Here is a 26,052-nt window from a genome sequence, read left to right as displayed (position 1 = left end):
AAACAAAATGAGTATTCACACATTTTTCAAATCAGATTAAATTGAAATTTCCAGATATCAGGATACCAGAAACATGAAATGTTCACTAGTTTCATATGACTGCATTAATACATATAATTTTCTTCTATGGTACATTAGTAAACTGCAGACAATAGAACTGGAACCTCATGGCAAGGCAACTAGTTGTAATTGCTGTATCAAGTGTTCATATGAAAGCAAAATCTGGTTAACTATGCAATTCATTACTGAAATAAAAGTAAATATATGACATATGACTTGACATTCTGTAGTTTTGTGTGCTTCAGCCCAGGATTAATATTTACAAATATGAGTACTTTAGTATTAACTTTTAAATACACTCACTGAAAAATCATTAACCCAAAAGCATATTAGTAACAGTAAAAATGTCAGTACATTTTGATACAGGCTTCAAGCAGTGACCAGTTGGTAAAAATGTGTTATTTGTGTTATTGCTTGTTTGGAACAACTCCCTTTTATATTCACTGCTGCCATTTCCTGTTGGTTAACCATCAACACCTTGTATTTATGTACAACGTTAGTTCTTTAGTGGCAGAAGCACAGCAATGGCTTAATGTTAGACATAATATATTGCAGTGAGCAATCAGGCACTACCTTAATCCAAAACAAAATAAAGAAGTTAATATAATATATGATAACAAAAATACAAAACACAACAGGATACCTTACATGCACAGAGGTAGGAAAATAAATTATTTCCTCCACTTGTCATTATGTCTTGTACAAACTAGGTTTGTTTTCTTACTTTCTGCATCTAACAAAACATCTCAATTGTCTGTTTCATTTAATTTATATAATAAGGAGTGGAGTATTAGAGTGTGACTACATTTTACAGTGTTGTTCTATTTCCATGCCAATAAAAGCATCATTAAATACAACACAAAATGTGATCACATCTTACATTTTGTTGAAATATGTCTATAAATCTTACTCAACTTAAAACATAGCTATACCGTGTACACATGTAAAGAGACAAGAAATTACAATGGATCACGTACATTTTCTTAATTCATATTCTGTAATTTTGCATTCCTCATTAGTACAGATGTTTAGATGGAAATCTATTAAGCCAGCAAATGGAAAACACGTATATAAAACTGCACTGAAACATAAGTATTTTTCATTCTACTTAATTGCCATGTGGGACAACTCTCCCCCCCCCAATCAGATGAAAATATCCCATGTTAAAAATATACAGGTTAAATAAGTGCAAATTTTAAAAAATGTTTGACATAAAAGTAGTAGATCTTTGTGGGAGTTATCATTTATATACTAACTTCAAGTGCAGTAAACCATTTTAAGAAAAATTAAAAATTGTATGTCAGTTTTATGAAAGACAAAATCCTCCAAATCAGTTTAATTATAGATCATGTACACCGAATTTCAACAAAATTCACTAAAAATTCACCCTGAAGTTGGAAGCAACATCTTCATAATCACTGATGACCACTTACAAAACCACAAAATCCAGAAAACCACAATCAATGTATTCATTGTTATAAGAACTTCAAATCTCAAATATCATCAGTACAGTTTATGTGTGATAGAAAGTTTCTTTGTTTAAAATTAAATGTGATGGTTTAATTCGCATGATCATGCAAGAGGTAAACATTCATGTACAGATTATTAGTGGGGTTGTTTGCATATTAGAATATAAATCTAATTCAGAAAATTATTTCTGCAAATCAGCCCATGTATTTACACATAGCATCTGCAGTGTCCATAAGTTAGCATCTGAATGTAAGCCAAAAGGGTTCATATTATCAGCCAACCACAACGCAGTACTCACCTAGCTGTAAACTATTCTGCTTTGATGGATAATAGTAATCCTGCAATGCTCTGCAAGATTATATCAAAACTACAATTGCTTTACCTTTCACTGACTAATCAATGACAAACCCAAAGCTATCTTGAATAAATATTGTTGTCTTACATCACAATAACCATAAAAAAACAAGAATTGTCCAAACGAGGGCCAAAAAAAAGAGTAAAAATAATTTTCATTTGTAGTTACAAAGATTGAACATAACTAGTGACCATTATCAACATTTCATAGAGATAGCTTCTTGGATAAACATAGTTACTGCCTCTGTATTAGTTAAGCAATAAATGACAATATCCATTACTGCAGTCTGATATTAATTTATTCATACATCATAGCCCCAATTACAGGTTAAAAAAGCTCTCAGTACAATGTGTGAAACACAGAGTTAAACAACTAGCATAAAAGAAAGAAATAGAAAATTAACTGAAAGTTAAGAATAGCTAATTATAGTTTTATGCTTACATGTAGAATTAAATTAATGTTTCTGAGTCAAATGAGCTCATGCAAACATAGTGATACAATTAAATCACATCCAGTTCACTTAACAACATTATACTGAATTAACTTATTAACAATTTCATAAAATCACATTAGGGTTACAGCAGATGCACATCACTTCTTTACTGTCCAAGTAATCACTGTCAAGATCAAATAAACCTCCAAGAAAGATAAAACAATATAAAGCACTGAAGTTACTGACAAACAAACATCTCAGAAGTAAAGATACTTCAGTCATAAAGATACATATATTTTTATAGCTACTTTTCTTCTACTTCATTGCTTGATGACTTGACAAGCAGTGAATTTTTATTGCAGTTACCCAACTGGCCAAAACAATGGCATGCATTATTCCACCATTAATGAGGAAGATCTCTAGAGTAGTGTCAGTTGCAATTATTCAGTACAAATTCACTCTCAGTACTGATATTAAAATTATAACTGCATTAAGAATTATTTAAGCAGTTATATTGCTTTAGCCCAGTGGATATAGAATCCATGATAAGTTAATGTCAATTTCAGTATTGCTATGAAAATGTTCATTTTGTATATCTGTGTTCTACTTTATAAGAGCTTGTAGATGTCTCAGTACCAAGCAGACCATTACAAAGGATGAAGACTATGACATTATCGTGGATGAGTGAATTCTACATGGGATATATGGAACAGCAAATAACATGAGCTATGGTATCAAAATATTGACAATAATGTCTGGTAAAATGTTTTTGTTACCAAAGTGAAACTGTATGAGTACTTTAATTTTATAAATAGAAGACAGATTTCACGTTATATTAACAGCAGCATTCAGATGCTAGCTCTCAAGTCTTGTTACCAGAATGAATCATGCAGGACACTAATTGCAGATCAAGTCCTTCAAGGTAGAAGTTAAACACAAGCCCAGAAAAAGAAATACTGCAAGGAATACACTAGACATTAAAAGTGTCTAGGATAAATGTCGAATACTAGCCCCTAAAAACAAAAAGAACAAAAGGAAAGCAAAAATGGAAAAAGGAACAGACTCATGGGTGAAAAACTGGTAATCAAACCATGACAACTAAGGCACATAAGAAACATGCACGAAAAATAGCTGCAATTTAAATGTTTTTCTATATAAAACAATGTTCACAACATTTTAAATTTGAGAGATGATGAATCTACCATAGGACTGTGAAATGAATTACTGAAAAAGTTATTAAGCGTAATGGTTACATCTAAAACTATGTGTACAATTCATACACCTCATACAGAATGCCTTCAATATTGTACACAGTCCCATATTGTTAAAAATAATGCTGTATTAAATGAGAAGATCGATGTACATATAAAAAGAAACTAACATTTCAGAAGAAGAATAGAAATATTTTGGGTACTGCCACAGTTAATCTGAACAGACAACAGCAAACACTGATGTAATAGTTTAATAAATTCTGATTAGATAATTTTACTCCATAATTCATGTTACAGCTGCTTCCATTTCTATTTTAATTTTTAAAGAATATTATTCATTTAAAAAACCTCAATTTTACAGCGACACATTAAAATTCTCAGACTATGTTAACAACATTGGCTGCAGATTGTAGAAAATGACATGAGTGAGGGTGGACAGCCAATTTCACAGCATGATACTACAAATATCATGCCCCTGAGCACAAGGTTGTAGGCATAATATTTTGGACATGTTTAAATTATTTAATTGCATGAAACAGGTAGAACAGAACTGAGTACTGAACCCATGTTTTGAACAGTTTCAAACATAGAGTACTTCATGAGCCTCAAATGTGTAATTATACTTTTAAATGGGGGAATCCTCATTAGATTCTGTTTTTCTTTATTTGATGAAAATTCTGGATTTTTTACTTACAAATGGAAATTATAAATTCTCAACATGAACAAAATTTGGGATAAGATTATCAGTGTGATGTTTCAACCAAGTGGTTTTTGTGATGGAGGACTGAGGGTGTCATTCCATACAGAATTTAAAAAGAACACAATGTCAATATTTCAAAAGTAAATGTAAAAATATCATAAGTTTATATATTTACAGTGCACTCCTGACTAATAACTACATGATGGTCAGGGTATAACAAAGAATAATAAGTGGTAATATAAGAAAATTCAATTTCTGAAACCACCGGATCAATACAAATGACTGTAAAAGTCTAGAATTTTTGGTCATCATCAATTTTAAGATTTCCACTGTCAATCATAGTCACATTTCAGTCTTCCAACATTGTCTCTGCTTAAGCTGCATGAATGTTGAAACCAATTCTCTAAGCATTATAAACTCTCATCTCATGTCTGAAAATGGGTTTATATGTACAACATTTACAAGGGTTGGTGGAGAAATGTCAGTAACACTGATGCATTGCCCTTCCTTCTTGCTGTGCATAAGCCAGAGAGGATCAAAGTGCCTCTCCTTCAAGAGAGAACTATAAATCTGTTCTCACTCAATCAATTCCTACAACCTCTAAGGTTGTTAAGTTTATCTAGTCTTTAATCCTAATTTTTGTGGCTGCTCTTTTATGTCTATAGGGGTCTAATAATGTAGAGGAATATATTTTACTATAAGTTTTACCTGTACGGGCAGTAAACCAGTCTCCGTCAGGCTGCTCTGACATCTCCACTCTATATGTTACAGGTACTCTTGGTCCAATTGGAATTGAAGGCTTCCATGACAAAGTAAGACGACGGTCAGTCATGCGGCTTATAATTGGACGATCTGCTAGAGGCAGTGGAGCTCCTGTCTTGCGGAACTTATCGAAGTCAGTGTATTGGTCTCCAATAGGTCGCTTTGGCTTACTTTCAAGAGCTAAAATACATTGAATTTTATTATTTTTCTTATTTAAAAGAAAAGGCATTCTTACAGTATTCCTCTTTATGTCTCTATTTGTGTGTGTGTGTGTGTGTGTGAGTGTATACACACTTGTGCATGTGTGAGTCCATCCTCCATAACTTTGTTGAATGAGTGGACATTCACTTAGTATGAAGGTAATATTACTGGAGGCCACAGAAAGTTTGAGTATTCAAGCACAAGTATAAAACAGGTATTATTTCAGGTTCCATGCTTTTGGGTCAGAATTTTACTACAAAACTGTGCCAGCCTTTATACTCAGGATTTTAATATAAAATCACTTTTACATTGGATTCAAATTAAAATTTACCACTACAGAATTTCATCCCCTAAACTTCTGATTTCCACATACACTGATTTTTTTCTGAAATAACTGCTCTAAATTGGTCAACTGTAGCAATGTTTGTAACTTATTATTTTTAGCAATCTTTACTAAAAGCTGACAGTTTTATACTACCTTATATCTATTTGTTTTCATTAATAAACGAAAAAACCCTGCAGTTTTCATTAAACATTGACAGTTATGGAAAAAGAGTTAACCAAAATTATTTCTTAATTTATCAGTATTACAATCTCTGCATAGCAGCAAAAAGCCAGCGTGAACCCACTAATGAATCCTATTCACAATACATATTTAGCCTACTTACATAATTTTTTTCAAAGGCTTATGGCATTGCAATGCCTGTGTGTGTCTGACCTCCATAACAACTTTCAAATGAATGGACCAGTTTAAAATTAAACTGATTTGGATCCAGTGCTACCACACCTTCATACCAATAATGAAACTAACATGGCAGCCATTCAGACATCTGAGTCGGGAGCAATGTTTAATGTAGCACATTAAAAATTTGTACAATTATAGATCTTTAAAAGATATATACTTTTCTTATTGTAACTATTTCTGTTTGTGTATGTATGTGAACACAAAAGTAATATGTTGATACACAAAATAATATGAAGTTTTTCAGTTTGATAGCAAGTACTACTGAACTGCTGGAGCTATAAAGGTAAACTCTGTTATGGAGATAAATCACAAGTTTGTCTACAAATTTTATATGAATTATTTGTTATATGAAACAGATACAAACAGTAGGAAACTTTTATGGGACACATGATACTTTAAGATATTCAGAATATGTACTAATAGAAATAATGCAAATTAATAGAACATAAAATAGTATAATTATAAATTCATGATTTCACCTAGCCTCTTTATACAGATGCAAACATTTATGACAAAACAGATGCCCTAAGTTCTTCCAAAAGCAAATTATTTTTCTATTTATTATCACTATCTCACCCTCATTCTAATTGTTTTGAAATACTTACAGTCATAATTCAGGTCTGCCTCACAGGTTGCCTCACCATGGGGGTTGAATATTCGCAACTTATATTTGCCCACATCTGATGGAACCACACCTTCAATAGACAGTCTAAGAAGACCTGATCCTTCATGTTCCACGTGGATACGATTACTCGGATAAATCTTCTCTCCATCATGGAACCATTCATATTCCGGTTCAGGGAAACCAGACACACAGGCTGTGAACTTAGCCGTCATGCCTTGATATACCTCACAATCACCAATCTTCTTCAGAAATTCTGGAGGTTCTACTTTCTGCTTCTTCTCACTACAAAACAATACTTCCCCTCAGATGCAATAATTTGTAAACCGAGTTAAATCTTGAGTCAGGGGAACTGAGAGACATCAATTTCTGTCATCATGCCAGACAGAAGAACTACTCTGCATAATGCAACATCCAACTGTCCTTTCCTTACCTCTTTTGCTCTCTCTCACATAAAGTTAGAACATAAAAATGACTCCTCAAGGCTCCAACACAAAAATGCATAAACTACTAGCAAAGTGTTCTACAAATAACTGATAAATTCTTATTTCTTCCTTTCAACTAAGTACCTAATTTTCTACATGCATCATTAATAAACTTCATAAACAATTTAAAAAATGACAAGGCACTTAAACATCTTAACATTAAATTCAAGTTCTAAAACTGATGGAATGTGACATCACACATATTCTAATAGTTATAATTCTGGTGCTGCCTGGCAGTAAGTCCTGCAAATGCCAAATAAATTACTGCATGCATTAAACTGAGAGGACACTAGGTAGACAGAAGGATTCTATATTAGAAACAATCTAGTCTCTGCATAAGTCACCCAATAACTTTTTAAAATATGTTCCTGATATAGTCTCCAGAGTACCTGAAGTTTATCTTCCTTCTAGCATACTGGAAAGAAAAGTGAGATTTTGCTATTTCCCACCATTCTCATTATGTAACAAGAATGATTTTCAACTTTTGTGCCAATGTCACTCTACATTATCATTACAAAGAGTAATTCTTGTACTCACATTTTATCCACTACTTCAAGGATAGCCTCACATGAGGCTTCTCCATCACAGTTGAAGGCCCTGCACTTGTAGCGCCCAGAGTCTGATGGCTTGCAGTCCCTCACATACAAGCAGACAGCATCGCCATCCCGCTTCACCCGATACTTATCAGTGTCTGGACCAGTACCAGGAGTGATTAGTTGATCATTGAAGTACCATGAGACATCTGGTTGTGGAATACCAATCACACGAGCTGGGAATTTTGCATCAAATGTTGGAAGCTGAACAAGGAAAAAGAGGTGTTATATTTGTAAGACTATTCCAGTTTTTATGTGTTATTAAAGAGTATTAAATTTAAAACAAACACATTTGAAATATAAAGACTGCAAAATGAAAAGTTCAGATTTTGCACATCATACAGCACAATACCACAATGCAAGAATAGAGCACTGATTGCTGACAAGACTTCAGTGACTACCTCAGTGATCAAAGAATCAAAGGTGGAATTTAAGGAGCCAATCTGAATTATTATTAATAAATGCAAAAATCTTTAAATGCAACCTTTCAGTACTAACTGACCCTAATAAATCATAAAGATTCTGATAATATCCCAAATTTCTCACTTAGGTGAATATACTTTTCATTCTAAGGGCTTTGAAGAGCTTGCAATATGTGTGATAATAAATAATATCTTATGTGAAATTTCCTTAATTCTAATAGAACTGCTCATTTATCAAAAATGAACTCCTTGTTTGAAGCCCTGCTGTATACTAGTGGCAATTTGCTGTGCCATCACACTTCTCCATATGAAAACAGCAGACTATGCATACCTGCTGCAAGTCAGTGAACTTCTGGGTGAAGTTAGGAGCCTGGTACACTTTTCTCACAGATGCTTTAGCTGCTGACTCATCTTCACCCAGGGGATTTTTCAACTGGCAGAGGTAGTTGCCTGCATCACTCAGCTTTGCAGGCTTTACCTCAAGACCAACCTAATGCACATGTGTATTTAGCATTAAATCCATGATGCACTATCTTCCGAAGAGTTGTTATGAAATTCTGGTAATGTAATTTACTCTTTCTAAGGTTACATTATTTTCTTTAGACCTCTGTCCTCAAAACACCCTCAATCCCTGGTACTCCTTTGGGGGTAAGGATCAATATTCACACCTATAAAAATTGTAGTAAAATGACAAGTTTTATAAGGTTCAATATTTGGATTCTTAGGCAGATAAAAGATTCATAACTGAATGCAATTTGCTCTGAAGTTTTTAACTGAGTAAAATTTTGACTTGTTTTCTTAGTTACCAAGTATTTGAATTTCACCCCATTTTCAAAGGATGTACTAGCAGTACTTATATTATGATTTTGTTCTGCACTTCATGTGAACCCTTTGTTTGTATTTTTGTGACATTTATATGACTTGTATTTGTATAACATGTATTGTATTATTATGACTTATTCTACATCCTATTGTCATCTGACTAGCTTATGGATCCATGGAATGTAATAAAGATGTATGTATGTATGTATGTACACAACATGGACATAAAAGATTTGATGAAAAATGTCTGAACTGGGCACTACCAGAGTTAAGAAAGAGTGTCTTAATGATGGTTGAATAGAATCTGTTGAAGCATATACCATTAATTTAGAAAAGTAGAATAACAATCAGAAGTGACATACTGTGAAGCAATATCTTAGTTTTTCATTTTCAAAAAATTAGAAAATCTTAAAGAACAGTGTCGTATATCAGTTTCAAATTAGGGATATTAGTGCAGAAATCAAAAACATGATAAAACTTGTTTTTTTAAGTAAACAATAATCAATATTCAAGTGGTTTTTGAAGTTTAAAAGTGGAACGACTTCTTAAGACTATGAATATTGAGGGCACCCTTTTTATACTAATGGGACTTTTGGGATCAACATTCCTAAATTGATTTTATGCAGTGCCTATCAGGAAATGTGGCAAGAACATTTGAGAAATGACACATTGGGTATAGGTTTCTTCAATGTGATGATCCTGTTTGCTCTGCTTTGCTTGACCAAAAGTTAATTTGTAGATAAACTTTTCCTACAGCATGAAATAGATCCAGTATTCCTCTTCATTAAAAGTTACAATTTTGTTTCTGTAAACCAAACCTACCATGAGGACTGGTATAAAAAGAGATGATAAAATAAAATTTGTTTAATGAGACAGACCCTTCTCAATCATAAGAGAAAGAATGACAGATTGCACAATTCACTAGTAACATATTTTATATATCACTTTTGAAGAAAATGGAAATAACATTATCAATACAGAGGGAGAAGACCTTTAAAAAATAGTCTTTTCATAATACCTTCTTTCCGTCACAAGTGAGCATAATGCGCTCAGATGGAACAACAGGTTCTCCATCCTTTGTCCACTTGACATCAGGAATAGGGTTGCCAATGAAAGGTGCACCAAGCAGGAGGATGTCTCCCTCCTCTGTTGTTACATCACGCAGGCCATGGATAAATGCAGGCTTTTCTTCTGGAGCATCACCACGACCCTTGTCTGCAAAGATAACAAACCATTTTGCATTAAACTAATCCAGGCATTTGAAATAAAGAGTTGTTAAGGATGCATATTGTTCCACTTATTAAAAATACTATAAGTTTATCATAGTTTCTTGTTATAATGGTAAGACTGAAAGCCAGCATAAGAAAACCTAACTGGCTTGCATTTCACAGAATTCCCCCTGATAATAAATTGCAAACCAAAATGACACAATCATTCAGTGCTACAAAACAGTCTAAAATGCATTACTCTGTATATCTGAATGAATACTTCACAGCACATTATACAAAGATGTAGAGAAAAAACAAACCTGACACATCTAAACGAGCTTTGGATGAAACTGAGCCCTTCTCATTTGTAGCTGTCACTTCATAGTCTCCAGCATCCTCAGGCTTTGCCTTTTCTAGCACAAGTGTTGTTGTTCCATCAGGCAGTTGAACAATCTTCACACTCTTCCCATCTGGCACAATCTCCTTCCCATTGTGAGTCCTTCATGTAGGAAAATGCAAATTATAGCATAAACAGGATATCCAATACCTCTTTCTAACCCACATAATGAGGAATAAGAATTTTCTTAGAGATTCCTGATTTCCTGATCAGTAATAAAATTATAATATAAAAATCTTGAATGATCTTCAGCTTTATTTTTATTCTTCCTTTTCTCCAACTTTTTGTGCTGTTTCTGCAGAAAAAACACTAAAAATTGTCAACACAGACTGAGGAGACTGAGGTCTACATTGTTCTTTGTTTTTGTTTTCTAGTATATCATAAAATTATAGTGTGTTATTGTGCGAAAGAAATAAGTAAATGCCCTGAATTACACAAATGTATGCTGAGTCTGAAAGGGACACCAAGCAAATGGAGCTAAATTCAGAGCACTTTATTTGTCAACTATACAGATTATGAATGATGAACTGAAGGATATGGAAGGAAACATTAGTGGCCTACTTTATAGTAATATCCCAAAATCTTCCCAGTGAAAGTAAGGGAAAGCGTAAAGATTCTGTCACAGCAGCAAGTCTGGGTTTGATATGTGAACATGAGACCTCCAGATGAGGTCTAGTGCTAATCATTACAATGAAATGTTTGGTGCTTTATTAGAACTTACCACTTGAGTGTGGGTGGGGGATGTCCTAGGACTTTCACCTCCAACTTGGCAGGGAAGCCCTCAACAACTGTGCTAGGCTGTAGGCCTGCCTGGAAACTTGGCTTCTTTTCTCGAGCCTCAACAGCCACCTTTGCTGCTCCTGTCAGGTCACCAAGTTTGTTATTTACTGTAACAGTATAGTTACCAGCATCCTCTGGCTTCACAGTATCAATGTGCAGACCAATAACACCACCAGGTTGGTTCACAAAGTTGATGGCCTGAGTGGGACGAATGGGGTGACCATCCTTGAACCTGCAAGAAATACACAGTAACCAGAATAAAAAGATGCGCTTCAATTTGGTGTTACCTAGCTTTTTTTTTTTAAGTTTTCTATTCTTAATAAGTTTTACTGTAAATGTTTTGCATATACAAGAAATTTCCTGTTGACAGTGTAATCAACAATATGGATTCTATTGTGCAAACTCATAGGTACTTTTACTGATAGTGGAGATACTGTACAGAGGCATAAAGTCTTTTTCCCAGTACTCTGAACAAAGAAAAATATCACATATGACAAGATACACCACAATTTTGCTGCATTTACTTTTCACTTGTCACGTACCTAATTAAATGGTGCAGTCACATAAACATTGGCTAAAACTCACCACTTTATTTCTGGTGCAGGGAATGCAATGACTTGGGCTTCCAACTTAAGGGGCTGTCCAACAACAGCCTTTGTGTCTTCCAGTTGTTTTAAAAATGTTGGTTTGCGGTTATTGGCTGCAACACATAAGTTCATCAGCAATCATAATACAATGTTATTTCAGGTAATACCATATTCTGAACATTAAATAATGAAGTCATATGGTAGTATGTACTTATCAAACAACAGACTTAGTATATTGTATAAACAGATAAAAGCCAACACTATTGATTGCAACTTGTCATTATTCAAGCATTCCTGTATATGTATAAGAACACATACCCACTTCTCATGCCGGAACTTGCTTATGGTTATAATAAGTGTTGGTCAAAGTCTTAGTCACATGACACACAAGTACTGTAAATCAATACCAACATAACACAACATGAGATAGCTCTGTGATAGCACATTGGATTCATACGCATATGACCTTGGAAATGAATCTTGGTGAAGTGAATTATTTTTGTTTCATGCAGCTGCCATGTTGTTGTTTTTACATTACACAAAGAATGACTATACCAGAGTTGTGTAATATTTGAAAATATATTACTGCACATCATTGTAAGTGGCACTAGTATCAATCCCACATCACAAGTTTGCTCATATGCCATGTTAATATTATTGACTGAAGAAAATTAGAAAGTATGATTTTAGATGAAACCATAATGCCAAAATATCCATACCAAATATCATGCAAATTTGTCATGCAGTTCTTAAGTTGAACCATAAATACAGATGGACAACAGATGTGGTCAGCACAATATGCATTAATTTCATGAATGCCATGCAACAAATGCATACTATCAATCAACTGCCCAAAAAATAATTACATGTTATGTAAAAATACAAATAATATTACACCTATAAAAAACTTACGCTTAACAGCAATGGCAGAGATGGCTGTTGCTTCTCCATTCTTGTTGGTGGCAACAAGCCTGTATGCTCCACAGTCTGTTGGAACCACACTGTCAATGTACAATCTAACAGAACCATCTGGCAAGGCTGTGAGTTTAACATGATCACTAGCAGATAGTTCCTCACCATCTTTAAACCTGGATAAAAGTTAAAACTTCAATATGCTGAGCTGACCAAAGCAACACACACTGCCCTACATGACATCACAGAAACTCATTCTTATATGAAATTTAAACTGAAAGGTATCAAGTACTGAAAAAAGTAACACACTTATGACAGTGAAAGAACTCAAGCAAACTAAGCATTTCTCATTATTACATCATAAAAATTTCTCAGTACCTCAAATCCAATTCATGACATGAAAATAATGTTATCTATGGCTGTTTCTTCAAGAAAAGTCCTTTTTGTAAGTTTCCTCACGTGTTTGCAAACCTGTTATTAAATGAGTGCAAAAAGAGACTACACCTCACACCAGTACATTCTGGAACTGTTTAATTATACACATACACATTTCATGAAATTCTGCTTCTGCCTGTCCTTAAAATGGAAGGATAAGCTTTAATTCCCAATCAAATGTAAACATTCACTTTATTTCCACAATCCAGAAAGACATGAAGCCCAGGTAGATCCCTATCTAGTGTGCAAAGGAAATTAAGGCAAAGATTTGATTATTCACCTTCAAAGTGGAGCTTATTTCCACGTCTTCTATATAATTTTAAAGAATAATGCTTAGGTACAGAATTAATTGTAGTTCAGTTGTATTATATTAAATCAAGAGAGAGAAAATACACTACATTCTAAACCCACCATTTGACTTTTGGAACAGGGCTGCCATCTACTTTTGTCTTAATCTCCAATATGTCCCCTTCATCCACCTCAATGGCTCTATCAATAGGTCTTCCAAATGAAGGAGGGATCTGAGCCATGATCAAGTTAGCAGTTGTCTCTGCTTGGCCAACTAAGTTGGATGCTGTCACACTATACTGTTGAAATTATAAAAATTACAGAAATACTGACTATAACAATCTGAGAGTACAAATGTGGGTGTTGTTTTCAGTCATTTCTTATTCATGTGTGATAAAGAAGGCTACACAAAGAAGCCAGAATTGTGATCCAAGTACAATAATCAGTCTGAAACATTCATGTTTCAAGTCATACAGAAAAGTGAAAAATATGCATAATTCTGTTCAACTGTGCAGCCCTGCATCTACATACTTTTATGATTTTGATGAATAAATACGCATAACAACAGGAACTGTGAACATTAAACAATTATATAGGCAGTATAGGCCCAAACATGTAGTGCTACAATTAAAATGCATGTATGTTGATGGTAATTATTTTATGCATATTATTCACCATTTAACACACACCAGGATGCACTCCCTAGAATTAAAATTAAAATTCAGTGATTTTCTCAACCAGACACTAAAAGTTAATACCACACTCACCTTTCCAACATCACTTTCACTTAAATGTTTAATTGCAATACAACTGGACACCAACACCTCAGAGACCGTCTCAATGGTGAGTCTGTCTTCACTCTTTAGTTCCTTACCATCCTTGAACCTAAACAATGAGAAATATGTAACATGTATCAGTCTGTCTGGTAATATGCCGCAAACATTATACTAACAAGACACACGTCTACCACCATACACATTCTTTAGCCAATTCAAACCAGTTCCCATTCTATTAAGCAATTTTCTTGTTTCTCACATGACCACCTTCATTATTTAACTACTCTGAGTCATACATACCACAAAAATTAATAAGTCTAGTAGAAAGTAAATGTATAGTTTTATATGCCTAAGCATTACTACAAGAAATTACACAGGAGAACTGGATGTAAGAATCTATGCATTCTTAACCCCAAAACCATATAGAGATCTGTGAGCAGGTCTGCATATGGTAATTAACAGATAAATCCCTGTAACTCCTGTAAGAGTATGAGCCATTAAACTTGTGTGTCAAAGAACTTGAATGGCTCCACCTTGAAAATGGTCCACAAATGAAGGCATTAGCCATAACTATGTATTCTAAGAGAGATAAAAAAACAGACTTTCATCAGAATTGTTACAAATGTAGTATAGGATATAGAAAATGTAAAAGTGCACATGACTGTCATAGGAACACATGTGGTTACAATCACACTTTCTGGGAAGGTGAAAGTGCAAACATAATTACTATCTGCTTTGTATGCCTTGTCCTTCATTAACCTCCATACTCCAGGCCTGCCACATAAACTTCAACTCTGAACCTATGAAAAGAACAAAATTTCAAGCATTTATTTCTTCTGTTTCACATTAAAGCAATAATGTCTTACCACTTGATAAGAGGCTTTGGCACACCATTAACTCGGACACGAAATTCTGCATCATCATAGTCCTTGACAGTCTGATCTTCCAGATTTTTCACAAATGTAGGAACCTCCGCTGTAAAACACATTAGAGCTTTGAAATATGTGGCTCTGCAAGCATTAGAAATATAATTTTTAAAATATCACATCAAGACATTTAGCAAGATCTGAAGATGAAAATACTAGAAAAACTTATAAAATTACATATACAGTGACATAGAAAATAAGAGTATTTCTCTGACAGCATTAAATATAAATATTGTAAATGAATAACATTGTGGATGAGGTGGAAAGCTCAAATAATGACAGACACACACAAAGAAGAGTGACACAGATTCAAGACAAGTGCTTATGGGAGGGCAAAGAAAACTGGAGGAAGTTTTATCATAAGAGAATTGACCCTGGTGGCAGTTTCAAAAAATATGATTAATAGCTAAGTGCAGAGTAACTAGATGAAGGTAAATCTACTTACTATGTACATGGAATTTTGCTGTTTGGCTACTCTCTCCTCGAATGTTGGTTGCGGTCACAGTATATGTTCCATCATCTCCTAGGCCAATGTTAGAGATGTACAGCTTGTAAATCTCCTTCTCAGTATCTCCTGTAATCTTAGTGTGTTCTGTATTCTCAATTTTCTGTCCATCCTTAGTCCTGAATTAATGGAAACTCAGGTATAAAATTAGCAGCAAATAACAATGCAATGCAAGGTATCCCATTTGATATGAAAGAATGTAATATGCTTATGAAACAAATAACAGAAAGAATAAATTAAAAGTCAACTGCTAACCACAAAGGTAGTTAATAAACTGAAGTCAGGATTCATATTCATATGCTCTGAAATAAAGTTCTGCTAAATCTGCAAAACCTCAAAATGGCCTTTCACTGTGCCAGAAGAAGGAACCTAGCATCTACTGACTAAGGTACTGCGGCTTATTAACAGACAAGAAGGGAAGTACTATGGAAAGAAGGCCACACATGCAGCAGTTCTGGCTGTCAACTGTACTATTAAAAAGTAAATGTATTTCCATTAGTTAATATGGCACAGCATCCCCTACAGTTATTCAACTGTTTTATACTATTAAGAGAAAACAAATCATCATAAAATTCTGAGTAGTATTCATCATTCCAATAACAAATATTATAGTGTAGTATTTACCAGTTTCTCAAAAATACTCAGATCCATGTTGTTAGTTATATCTGTAATCATATCACCACAATATGGTATGAAATCACTTTAAACAAAATGCCCTATTGTCTCAATTTCGATTTCATAAAAATTTAACGTGCAATGGTCCTGCCATCAGTTAATACTTGGAGGCATGATATTTAGTACCTGTTATCTTGAGAACCTACCAGACAACTTGGGGTTTAGGGTTGGCAAGAATGAGGACTTCAAATTCAATGTCTTCATATGGTATTCTTTGTGAGTCTTTCATTCCATCAATTTCAGGTACAAGAAGAATATCCAGTCGGGCCTGCAGAACAAAATTCACAGAAACCCTCAAATGACCAAATTTAAAATATCACCAGTAATAACAGATCTGAACCAAGACCAGAACAAATTGTATAGAATATGTCAAAACAAAGGGCTTTGACAGGAACACCCAAGATGACAGAAACTAACAAACTCAGAGAAATAAAACTATTAAGAAACCTTCCTCCTAAGTTTAGATTCTGGTAACAATAATGACAGCTTAAAATTCCAAATTTAACATCTCCTAAGATGAAGACAGGGCACAAAGTTACAAACTAAATACAGGTAATAAATTGACATCTACTGATATTATTTCTGTGTATCCACAAATTGGAGAAATTGAGCAGGGCACTTACACTGCACTCATCCTCCCCAAATTTGTTCTTGGCAGTGAACTTGTATTGGCCAGTGTCCTTGTGGCGGCCAGAGGGGACAGACAGGGTGTATGTGTATTCCTTTAAACCATCTTCTACATCCTTGGTCTCAAAAGTAAATTTGTGGAATTCATCTTCAGTCAGCTCCACATCATCATGAAACCTACATGAAACACAGTATGAGTCACTAGAAAAGGTTTGGTTTAAAAGTCCTTGCTGTGGACACTTTATTATTGCTATGGCGCAGGTAGTGCAATCTCAAACATGTCACATTGAGCTGCAGTCGATCAGGTATCATGGACCTTCAGATTGAACACATTCATGGGATAATTAAATATAACACAAAATGTCATGGACAAGTGGTTAGAACTCCTGCTTCATATTTGAGAGGTCTCAGTGTTAAATACTAGCCTAGAGTCTGGTTATCCTGACTAAAGTTTTTCATTGTTTTACTCAGACCTTCCAGGCAAATTTCAGGATAGTATCTTAAATTAGGCCAAATCACTTCCTTCCATAATCTCTCTAATTCATTAATCATCCTACCATTTGATGCTATGCAGTTCAGCTACCAACAGCATAATTAAATAACAAATAAATAAATAAATAAATAAATAAGATTATGTATGACTTCACCACAGCTGAAAAGATAGAGTTCTTTCATCATTTGTAGGGAACTTTTCCTCATCATGTGCTACCACCAACAAGACTACATATCTTAACCCAGATTACAACAATCTGAAGAGCTATGACAAATTTTGGTGAAGCAACTCTTTGAAATGTTACCACTTACAAGGAAGTAATGGGAGGACAATTTTACAAGAAATTACGGAAAGAACTTAAGATGTTTGTTTAATTTTAAATGCTTTCAACAGTGTATAATAATCATATTAACTATGTGTAATATATTGCTGTAACTGCCTTCACAATCTGAATAACATTTCAGCTTACCATTTAATATCTGGAAGGGGGTCAGCAGTGAGTACTAATGTTAGCACAGCTGGTTCATTCTTAGGTACTGACAGAGGCAACAATGGCTGCTTGATTTTTGGCTTCCTGAACTCATTAACAGCTGTAGAATAAAGATACATGCATAGTGTAGACTTTCTCATTTTAGACCACAAAACTAAATTTAGCTACAAATTAAGTAAATCCCTGCAGCACTTCTCTGTTTAGTTCTAAGAAGTGGCAGCACTAATTCACTAAAAATTATAAATTTAGGAACATGATATGCCAGAACATGCAATGCACATACACAGAGAGACAAGAAATGTAATTCACAACAAATTTTATTACGCATACTTCAAGCAAAGAGAAAATTTAGGATTTAAGGGGAGGGGGCACAAAAGGAAAGATAAAATTAGCATGTGTTATAAAGATATGAATGGACTGAACAGATTAAGAAAAGAACCCAGTTCTTGTATTTATTGATCATAGTAAAGAATTCTTGGATTTCATAACAAGAGATTTTTTTTCAACTGAATAACTATCAAATGCCTGAGGCAGACGTTATTTAACTCACAAATAAGTGACAGTTTTGCTTCATGGGTCTTCTCTCCAAGCCTATTTGAAATCTTGCACTTGTAAGTTCCAGCATCAGACAACTGAGCATCCTTCAGTTCCAGCTTGTAAGATTCACCGCTATCTGACAGTTTCACATGATCAGAAGAAGTGATTTCAGCCCCATCATGGTACCTAGACACATCATATTATACTTAGAGATAGTGATAAAAATTCAATCAAGTTAAATGCAATCAAATATCTGAGTGAATACTCACCATTTTGCTTCTGGTCTTGGGATGCCAGTAGCTTGAACTTCATATGTAGTATATAATGACTCATATATTTTTCTATCATCCATGTCTGTGCCAATAATTTGAGGAATGGCTGCAAGAAATCCATACCCACCAAAAATGCTTTACAAATTTAATATAATTGCTATATAAATTGAATATAAATTATTTAATCCATACATGAAACTTTGATGTTAAGTGAAGCAGGCAGAATATTTCTCTGCACTTTATTAAAGTGAAACAATATCAATCTGTCCTAATAATGTAACTTAGAGGAAACAGTTTCTGAACGACAGATTCACTATCAAAGTAAGCATGGTTTGAATGGAAATAGGTGGCAGAATTCACATCCTATGTAACACCCAGATAACACTACAATATAAATTCACTGGTTCAAACAGCACTAAATTAATATGCACAACTTCTGCTACTTGATCAATTTATCAAGATAGTCAATAAAACAGTAGCACATTAAGTAGAAGTACACAGACATTTTAATATAAATCATGAGGTGAAAGAAGAGAGAACAAAGAGCCTGACAAGATCATATTAACAGTCATCCAAACTTTATTAAAGCATATATCTCTGAGGTTAGCCATTTTAATACAATTAAACACAAGAAAAGTCAGCCTCTATAATAATGTCACTTTAGCCAACATAATGGAATGTTCATAAGTAATTGTTACATACTGTAAGACTCCATAAGGCCTTGATTCTTGTCTTACCTTAATTGTATTATGACTAAAAAAAGAAACAGAAAAGTATGAACTTACCAATAATGCAGCTGAGTCCAGGAGCAGAAGAAGCCAGCATAAAAACAACAGACATCACACTCACAGTTAGCGCTTCATGCAATCTACAATTAAAATGTTCTAGTTTACAAAATTATGAGTGTAAGTGTGTTTGTATATGAAATGTCATAGTTGGTACCACTAAAAATGAGACAGTGCTTCTATATGAACACTCCATTCCTCGAGGGATAGACATATAAGTGGGATGACACAGTGTGTATTATCTGTGTAGCAACAAAGAAGCCCAGGAAAATGAAGGCTTATAGTCTCATTGTCACTGGCACTAATTCAAAGTAATTTTCAATAATTTGTTGAAGGATCCTGAAATACTCATAAATATATTACATTTCAAAATAAATCTCATAAAGTTAGGTTATTAGAAGAATAATGGCGTTAAGTAGAACACCTAGCTGAAACAAGCACAGAAAATACATTAATTAAAAGCACTGAGTATTCATAAAAAACTATATTACTTCCATTGTACTACTTTAAATCCATAACATACAGAGACATTGATTGATGAAGAAAATGAATGCAGGAGTGTGTGTAACTTGATCAGTTACCAGCAACTAAGAGCATTCACTCTTTCTCACCACAGCAGCACACCATACCATTTGAGAAACATAAAGCTAATAAAATGTATTGCTCTCTACTAAAGTAAATTCCTACAACGTATTTACCGTATGTAGAACTTCACTAATGACTTACACAAAACTAAAACTTCTGATGGTAAATAAATACACAGATATAATACAGCAAGTATGGGCCACCATTTATTCGCTGTAAAAATTTAACGAACAATTTCATAAAGATCATATGATCATTCCATAAATTAATTTTCCTATGCAAAGTATCAAAATTTCTGAACAAATAAAATTAAACCTCATTCATATCAAATTCTGTCAAATGTATAACATTACAAAATGGGGCCTATAAATCCCAGAACTTCCCATGCTATTAGATGTCTCAATGCCAAAATCAATATTTACAGAAAATTTCAAAATTAACAGAATAATCTCAGCAAAATTTTTAAGTAAGTAGAAGATAATGACAAATAGTAATAACTTTATGTGTATATTTATAAAGTCCAATCAACACAAATTGACAAGAATCTGCAAATTATATTATTTGGTCTTCTCATACACCTCTCAGGTTCTGTAGGTTACTTATTAAATTATAAGACATATTTCTCCTTTAGTATGATTTCATAATGGTATGTGACTTTTTATTTGATCTAATGAATGATAAATGTAGAATTATATGAGAACTTTAGAAATAATTTTGATACTTTTGATAACTAATCCTTTAGTAAGACCTTGCTGAAAGATGATTATGGAAATAAAAGCATATTATTGCTATTAATTGATTCAAAGATGATAAAGACATACCTTGACTTAATGCTCAGATTCAGTTCACTTTCAGCTCTACTACATAACAAAGCAAACAAACTGCCTATTATTTACTTAAGTTATAACAATCATTAATATGCATATGTGAAGAGAATGCGGTGTCTATGTTATATTCTGCATTGTCAAGATTTTCTTACTTCTTTCCTTCTACTTTCCTGACATGATGCCTTACCTTCGTATTTCCTCTCCTCCTCTTTGTCTAGAATTTCCTCCAAAACACTTCTTTGTTTCTTGATTCTCTGAAACAGAGCCTCTATAGCTGGATCATCTTCATCATCCTCTCTAATTCTCTGTCCCTTCAGATACATTCTCTCATGTATCTGTTCACCCAACAACATCTTTGGCTTCTGGGAAATAGAATCAACTTCGTCTCCTACACATGATTCTAGTGCCAAGCCTCTTTGGGGTTCCAATGCTGGAGAAGTGATCTGGGATACTTTCAAGTCATCTTTAACTTCATTAATGGATGATTTCTCCACTAGCTTACCTTTCTGTGGTTTGGCTTTTTCTGATGTTGATTTAATTCTCTTACAGCCTTCACTATGGACATCACATGAGGCTACATCAAATATCTTTTCCTTTTGTGCTTCGTTATCAGCTGAGGGAGCCAGAGGAAGCTCAGGTGAAGGCTCACTGATAGGGAAAGCTTCTTCAGCACTAAGATCTTTAAAAATACTACCTTTCAGACTACCCTCATCATCAGAAGTCAGAGACACTATTGACACTCCACGACTTGCAAACAATTGGTTTTGTCTGTTAATTTCATGCTCATTAAGATCTGTGTCTGATACTGGCTCTTCTATGAGCACACTATGGTCAAATTTATTATTTGTATGTTGGACACTTGAAGAGTTAAAGTTGCTATCTTCCAAGAATTCTTCCACCAATACTCCAGCACTCTGATTCTTTCCCAAATCTTTCATTTTGGCAACTTTTGGAGTAATGTTCAATGACTCTGTAGACTTAATTTCATCCTGAGTGATGAAACAACTTGGTTCCTGTGGTTCCACAGAAATACCTTCACTTGACTGTTGGCATACCACTTTTGTTGATGATGTATCAACACGAGTGTGAATTGCTTCGGAACCTGTAATTAGTTGAATGTTAGCAGCAACCTGACTGTTAGGAGTTTGTATTGAATGGCCCTTTGAATCAAACACAAAATATCTCTGCACCATCAAAGACAGTCATCAGAAATATCAGCTACAGAAATGAGAAATGACTGAATTTGGAAGCCTTGTCTAAAAGTACTATCCCAAAATTTGTTTGACATGATCATGAAAATCAACGAAACTAAGAAAACTCTCTCTTCGTGACCAATATTCACACGATGTATATCCTGAATACAAGTCACATGTTTTACTGAGGCAAAATTTCTTTGTTACAGGCACAAAAATTGATACTGATCATGAGGTTTCATTTAATACATAAAAACAAAAGTGAATATGTTTTCTTTAATCCAGAACTATCACTGGAACATGTTCAGAAGCCTCAAAACAAAGGCCTGAGAATGCTAGAACATCAGAAACAAACTTAAAGTGGAGTGATTTGGTTTCATTATAATGTATCTAGATTCAAAAGACAATCCATATTAATTAATGATATTAATAAAAATGCATAAACCATCTACTTTTAAGGACATAACAACTAGGTGTGTTGTAATATCTACAAAGAGCTCTGACTATGTTTAACAACTTCATACTTTTGCTTTTGCTTTAGTGCCTTTGAAAGCTGAACATGCTTGTACAATGACAGTAATGCAAGAAGAGAATTTTAATGCATCACTGTCAGCTGAATTATGTTTTTCTTTTCTTAGTAATGCAGAGAAAAGATACAAGATCAACTGCACAGTTTCAACAAAACTGGGAAGGAGGAAAATACAAAGCTTCACTTTGCCAACAGACACTTCTCACTTTGAGGTTTAGCTCATCAAGATCAAATGCTACCACAGCTTTATTGTTCAATGACGTCACAAAAAATAAACACAAAGCACACATTGGTATTTTAGAAGATTAAATTGCAAAGCACTAAAATACCAAATTATCCATGTGCAGAATAAACCTATATAATCCATTCAGTGTTATAGTGCAACAAACACACTGCCTGCAGTGTCATGGCCAAAATAAACTAATCACTTGCCAGTATCCTACATATAAAGAGAAATGCAGCAATGCAAATAGCAGTACATTATATGCATACAATAATCTGCCTTTGAGATAATGTCACACAGTCCAAGTATGTACTTGGGTTGGAAGTGAAATACTTGTTTATGATATGAACACACACTCAGTACAGTACCTTGCAAACCATCTTCTGAGAGCACTGCGGTTTGGTGCAGAGTTGTAGCTACAGATATAGTGACAGTCTGTTCACCAACTCCAACTCCACAAGAATATGTTATACTCTGAGTCTCAACTGTTGACAGAGATTGCCTTTCCGACTGTTGTGCTTCTAACACTAATACAGGAACACATATACAGTGGTTATTGAAAAGAGGCAACATACACTGAAACCCAGGTATAAACTAACCAACAGTATTAACAGTGTTAATACTAAAGTCCACCACTGCACACAATCTTGAGCCAGTTCATATTCTCACAACTGATCTTCCTATGATCTAATATAATACTACCCTCACATTTCCATTTTTGTCTATAAATCTGATTCCCAGGAATTTTCCCCATCAAAAATGTGTATGCATTCCTTTTCTTCTCAGTTAAGCCACATATCCAACCCACCATAAAATTACCCTGGCAATAGCATGAGAACTGCACAAATCATGAAGGTCCTCGATGCAAAATTTTCTCAATATCCTTCTTAGGCACAATATATTATTGGTAATTCTGTATTTAGTAACCTGTCATTTGTAAATATAACGCCATTAACCAGTTTTAAATGATACAATTATGTAACAAAATGATGTGTTTTGTGAAGATGATGTACTTTGAAAAAGTCATAATATTGTAAGTTTCTTTTAATAAATGCTACAAAACATGGAAAAATTATTGATTCAGGATATTCCAATCCAAACTGAAAGTCAGTACAAATTTATCAAACAAACTATGTTATCCTTGTTATGTGGCTAGGTAAAAATCCATGAATAGCTATGTACAACTGACATGTGGACTATGCAGTGAGCATTTTGTAAAACTGCCCTGAATAAGTTCTTATTTCATAAAACAGATCTGTAAGTAGCATGGCTGTCTCTAATGGCAACATGTAAATGACAAAGGTGAAAATGTACCCATATCTAACACCCATAACATAACATGAAGGCATAATGACACAGCTTCTACATTCCATGCCTCAGTCTTGGGGTCCAGCAGACACAGTCTCTAGTACAAACTCAATAGAACACAATCTCTTAATATCTCATTAGTTCAACATGACTGATCACATGAGAAGATTTTATCACTTTCAGTCACTGTGAAAGCTCCAAGTCTTGTATTTCCTTACTTTCTTATATCTGGGTTTCATTGTATCACCATACTTTTATAGAACATTATGTCCCCTAGCTTACTAAAGTTTTAGTTTTTTGTAGCTTAGTATTATGCATTTAGAAAAACATCAGAAATACATAAAATATTATTTCAGACTGAACAATTCTATCTATATTAGATGACAGATCAGTTAGCTATACATGTAACAATAGTTTTTATTCAGAAAGTAATTTATTGATAGAAATAAGAAGTGATAAGTGTTTCACTAAATAGTTTGTTTACAACAATACACAGGTCACTTTACTCTCTACACACACCCTAATATACTGAAACAAAACAGACCTCAACAGCCAAACAATTCCACTTGCACTTTCTTTTGTTCACAATAGTTTAAGATTTATCCATAAAACAAATTCAGCTCTAGAAAGATATATTTAAAGAACAAGAAGCATTTGTGTAGGAACATCAAACTGTAATTCAGTGAATTAGGAATTATTTGACCATTTCATTTACATATAAAAACAGTATAAATGCAATACCTTCATCTTGAACACCCTGTTGAGGAATAACTTCCACTGTCACCTCCTCTTCAACTACTTCCTTTGAGGTAACTTCTTGTGATATTTCTGCTTCTTCTTCCTTCTCCTTTTTCTTTGTAAGGGCTGTGGTGGTGAAAGTTTTTAAGCCACAACTAACATTTAGACCCACTTCTAAGGAATTACTTCATCAGTCTACTTATTTTATGTAATTTGTCATAATGACAATCATTTTGAACAGATTTAAACTGGAAGAAATATGTTATGCAGAAATTTCAAGAATGTGTAGGATTCTATAAATATTTAACATAATTTGCAGTTTCACAGTCTATTTATCTAAGATAACATTTTAAACAGCATCCCCCACCTACATACAGGACAAGTTTATGTATTTATTGTGTAAGGTATTCTATTAAAACGTGTATGACACTAGTGGCTCTCATGTAATTACAAGGCCAGCTTAGAAAGACACAGAATCATGAGTAGTTGTTCAGAATTTCTCAAGTTTCCTCTGTGTGTGACATGTCAGTCTGTGTTCAACATACACTCTCACACATCACAGGGAAAGACACTACACTAAACCATCCAACAATTCCGAAATACAAAAGGAATTAATTGTGGGTTGACTGCAATCCGTACAAATACACAGATAAGTGGTGTTATCAACCTGTCACTACAACTGACTGACATCAACCAAAAGGACCATGCCTTTAGTACATAATGCACTCATACCAAACAATGTCATACATCTTTGGCATTATTAAATGACTGTTGAAAAGAGAAACATGTGGTGATACCAATTACAGAAATTGAAGCACTATATTTAAATAATTAGATTTGATAATATTTAAGGTGAGGTTCCTCTTTTCAACTGAAGGAAATAACACAAGGGCAAGAACACAAAATAGAATGGTTTCAACTTTCCTGTCATTCCAATTGCTTTAACATAACAATTACGACTAAAACATTGGAACCATGAAAAGGTATTTGTAATGCTTTTATACTGAACTTCAAGGTTTTACTCTAGGAAATAATAAACTTTAGCATATCACCTCTTCAAAGCTAAAGAGGTGTC

The 26,052-nt window shown here is 34.0% G+C and overlaps 1 protein-coding gene across 9 annotated transcripts in view; it reads right to left on the bottom strand.

Annotated features, from left to right (window-relative positions):
* Positions 1-26,052, bottom strand: part of LOC110841541 (Obscurin) — a 122,179-nt gene that overhangs the window by 20,610 nt on the left and 75,517 nt on the right. For 6 of the 9 annotated variants that reach the window (XM_087352862.1, XM_087352861.1, XM_087352857.1 and 3 more), the window contains 21 exons: positions 24,981-25,103; positions 23,300-23,458; positions 21,174-22,088; positions 18,787-18,895; positions 18,531-18,703; positions 17,960-18,080; positions 16,994-17,174; positions 16,517-16,638; positions 15,636-15,814; positions 15,131-15,239; positions 14,256-14,373; positions 13,612-13,787; positions 12,766-12,941; positions 11,852-11,966; positions 11,208-11,498; positions 10,410-10,588; positions 9,900-10,096; positions 8,391-8,549; positions 7,582-7,841; positions 6,543-6,844; positions 4,938-5,171 (listed from right to left, as the gene is read on the bottom strand). In XM_087352862.1, the coding sequence (XP_087208988.1) occupies positions 4,938-5,171; positions 6,543-6,844; positions 7,582-7,841; positions 8,391-8,549; positions 9,900-10,096; positions 10,410-10,588; positions 11,208-11,498; positions 11,852-11,966; positions 12,766-12,941; positions 13,612-13,787; positions 14,256-14,373; positions 15,131-15,239; positions 15,636-15,814; positions 16,517-16,638; positions 16,994-17,174; positions 17,960-18,080; positions 18,531-18,703; positions 18,787-18,895; positions 21,174-22,088; positions 23,300-23,458; positions 24,981-25,103 (4,398 nt within the window). The remainder of the gene's footprint in view (positions 1-4,937; positions 5,172-6,542; positions 6,845-7,581; positions 7,842-8,390; positions 8,550-9,899; positions 10,097-10,409; positions 10,589-11,207; positions 11,499-11,851; positions 11,967-12,765; positions 12,942-13,611; positions 13,788-14,255; positions 14,374-15,130; positions 15,240-15,635; positions 15,815-16,516; positions 16,639-16,993; positions 17,175-17,959; positions 18,081-18,530; positions 18,704-18,786; positions 18,896-21,173; positions 22,089-23,299; positions 23,459-24,980; positions 25,104-26,052) is intronic. The other 3 variants (XM_087352858.1, XM_087352859.1, XM_087352860.1) reach the window with 3 other exon arrangements.

Source organism: Zootermopsis nevadensis, unplaced genomic scaffold (assembly GCF_977971745.1).
Source record: "Zootermopsis nevadensis isolate Lab colony 2312 unplaced genomic scaffold, Znev_1.0 Znev_ptg000021l, whole genome shotgun sequence".
Lineage (NCBI taxonomy): Eukaryota > Metazoa > Arthropoda > Insecta > Blattodea > Termopsidae > Zootermopsis > Zootermopsis nevadensis.
Note: the sequence above shows the minus strand (reverse complement) of the source record. Positions and strands in the feature narration are given on the sequence as shown.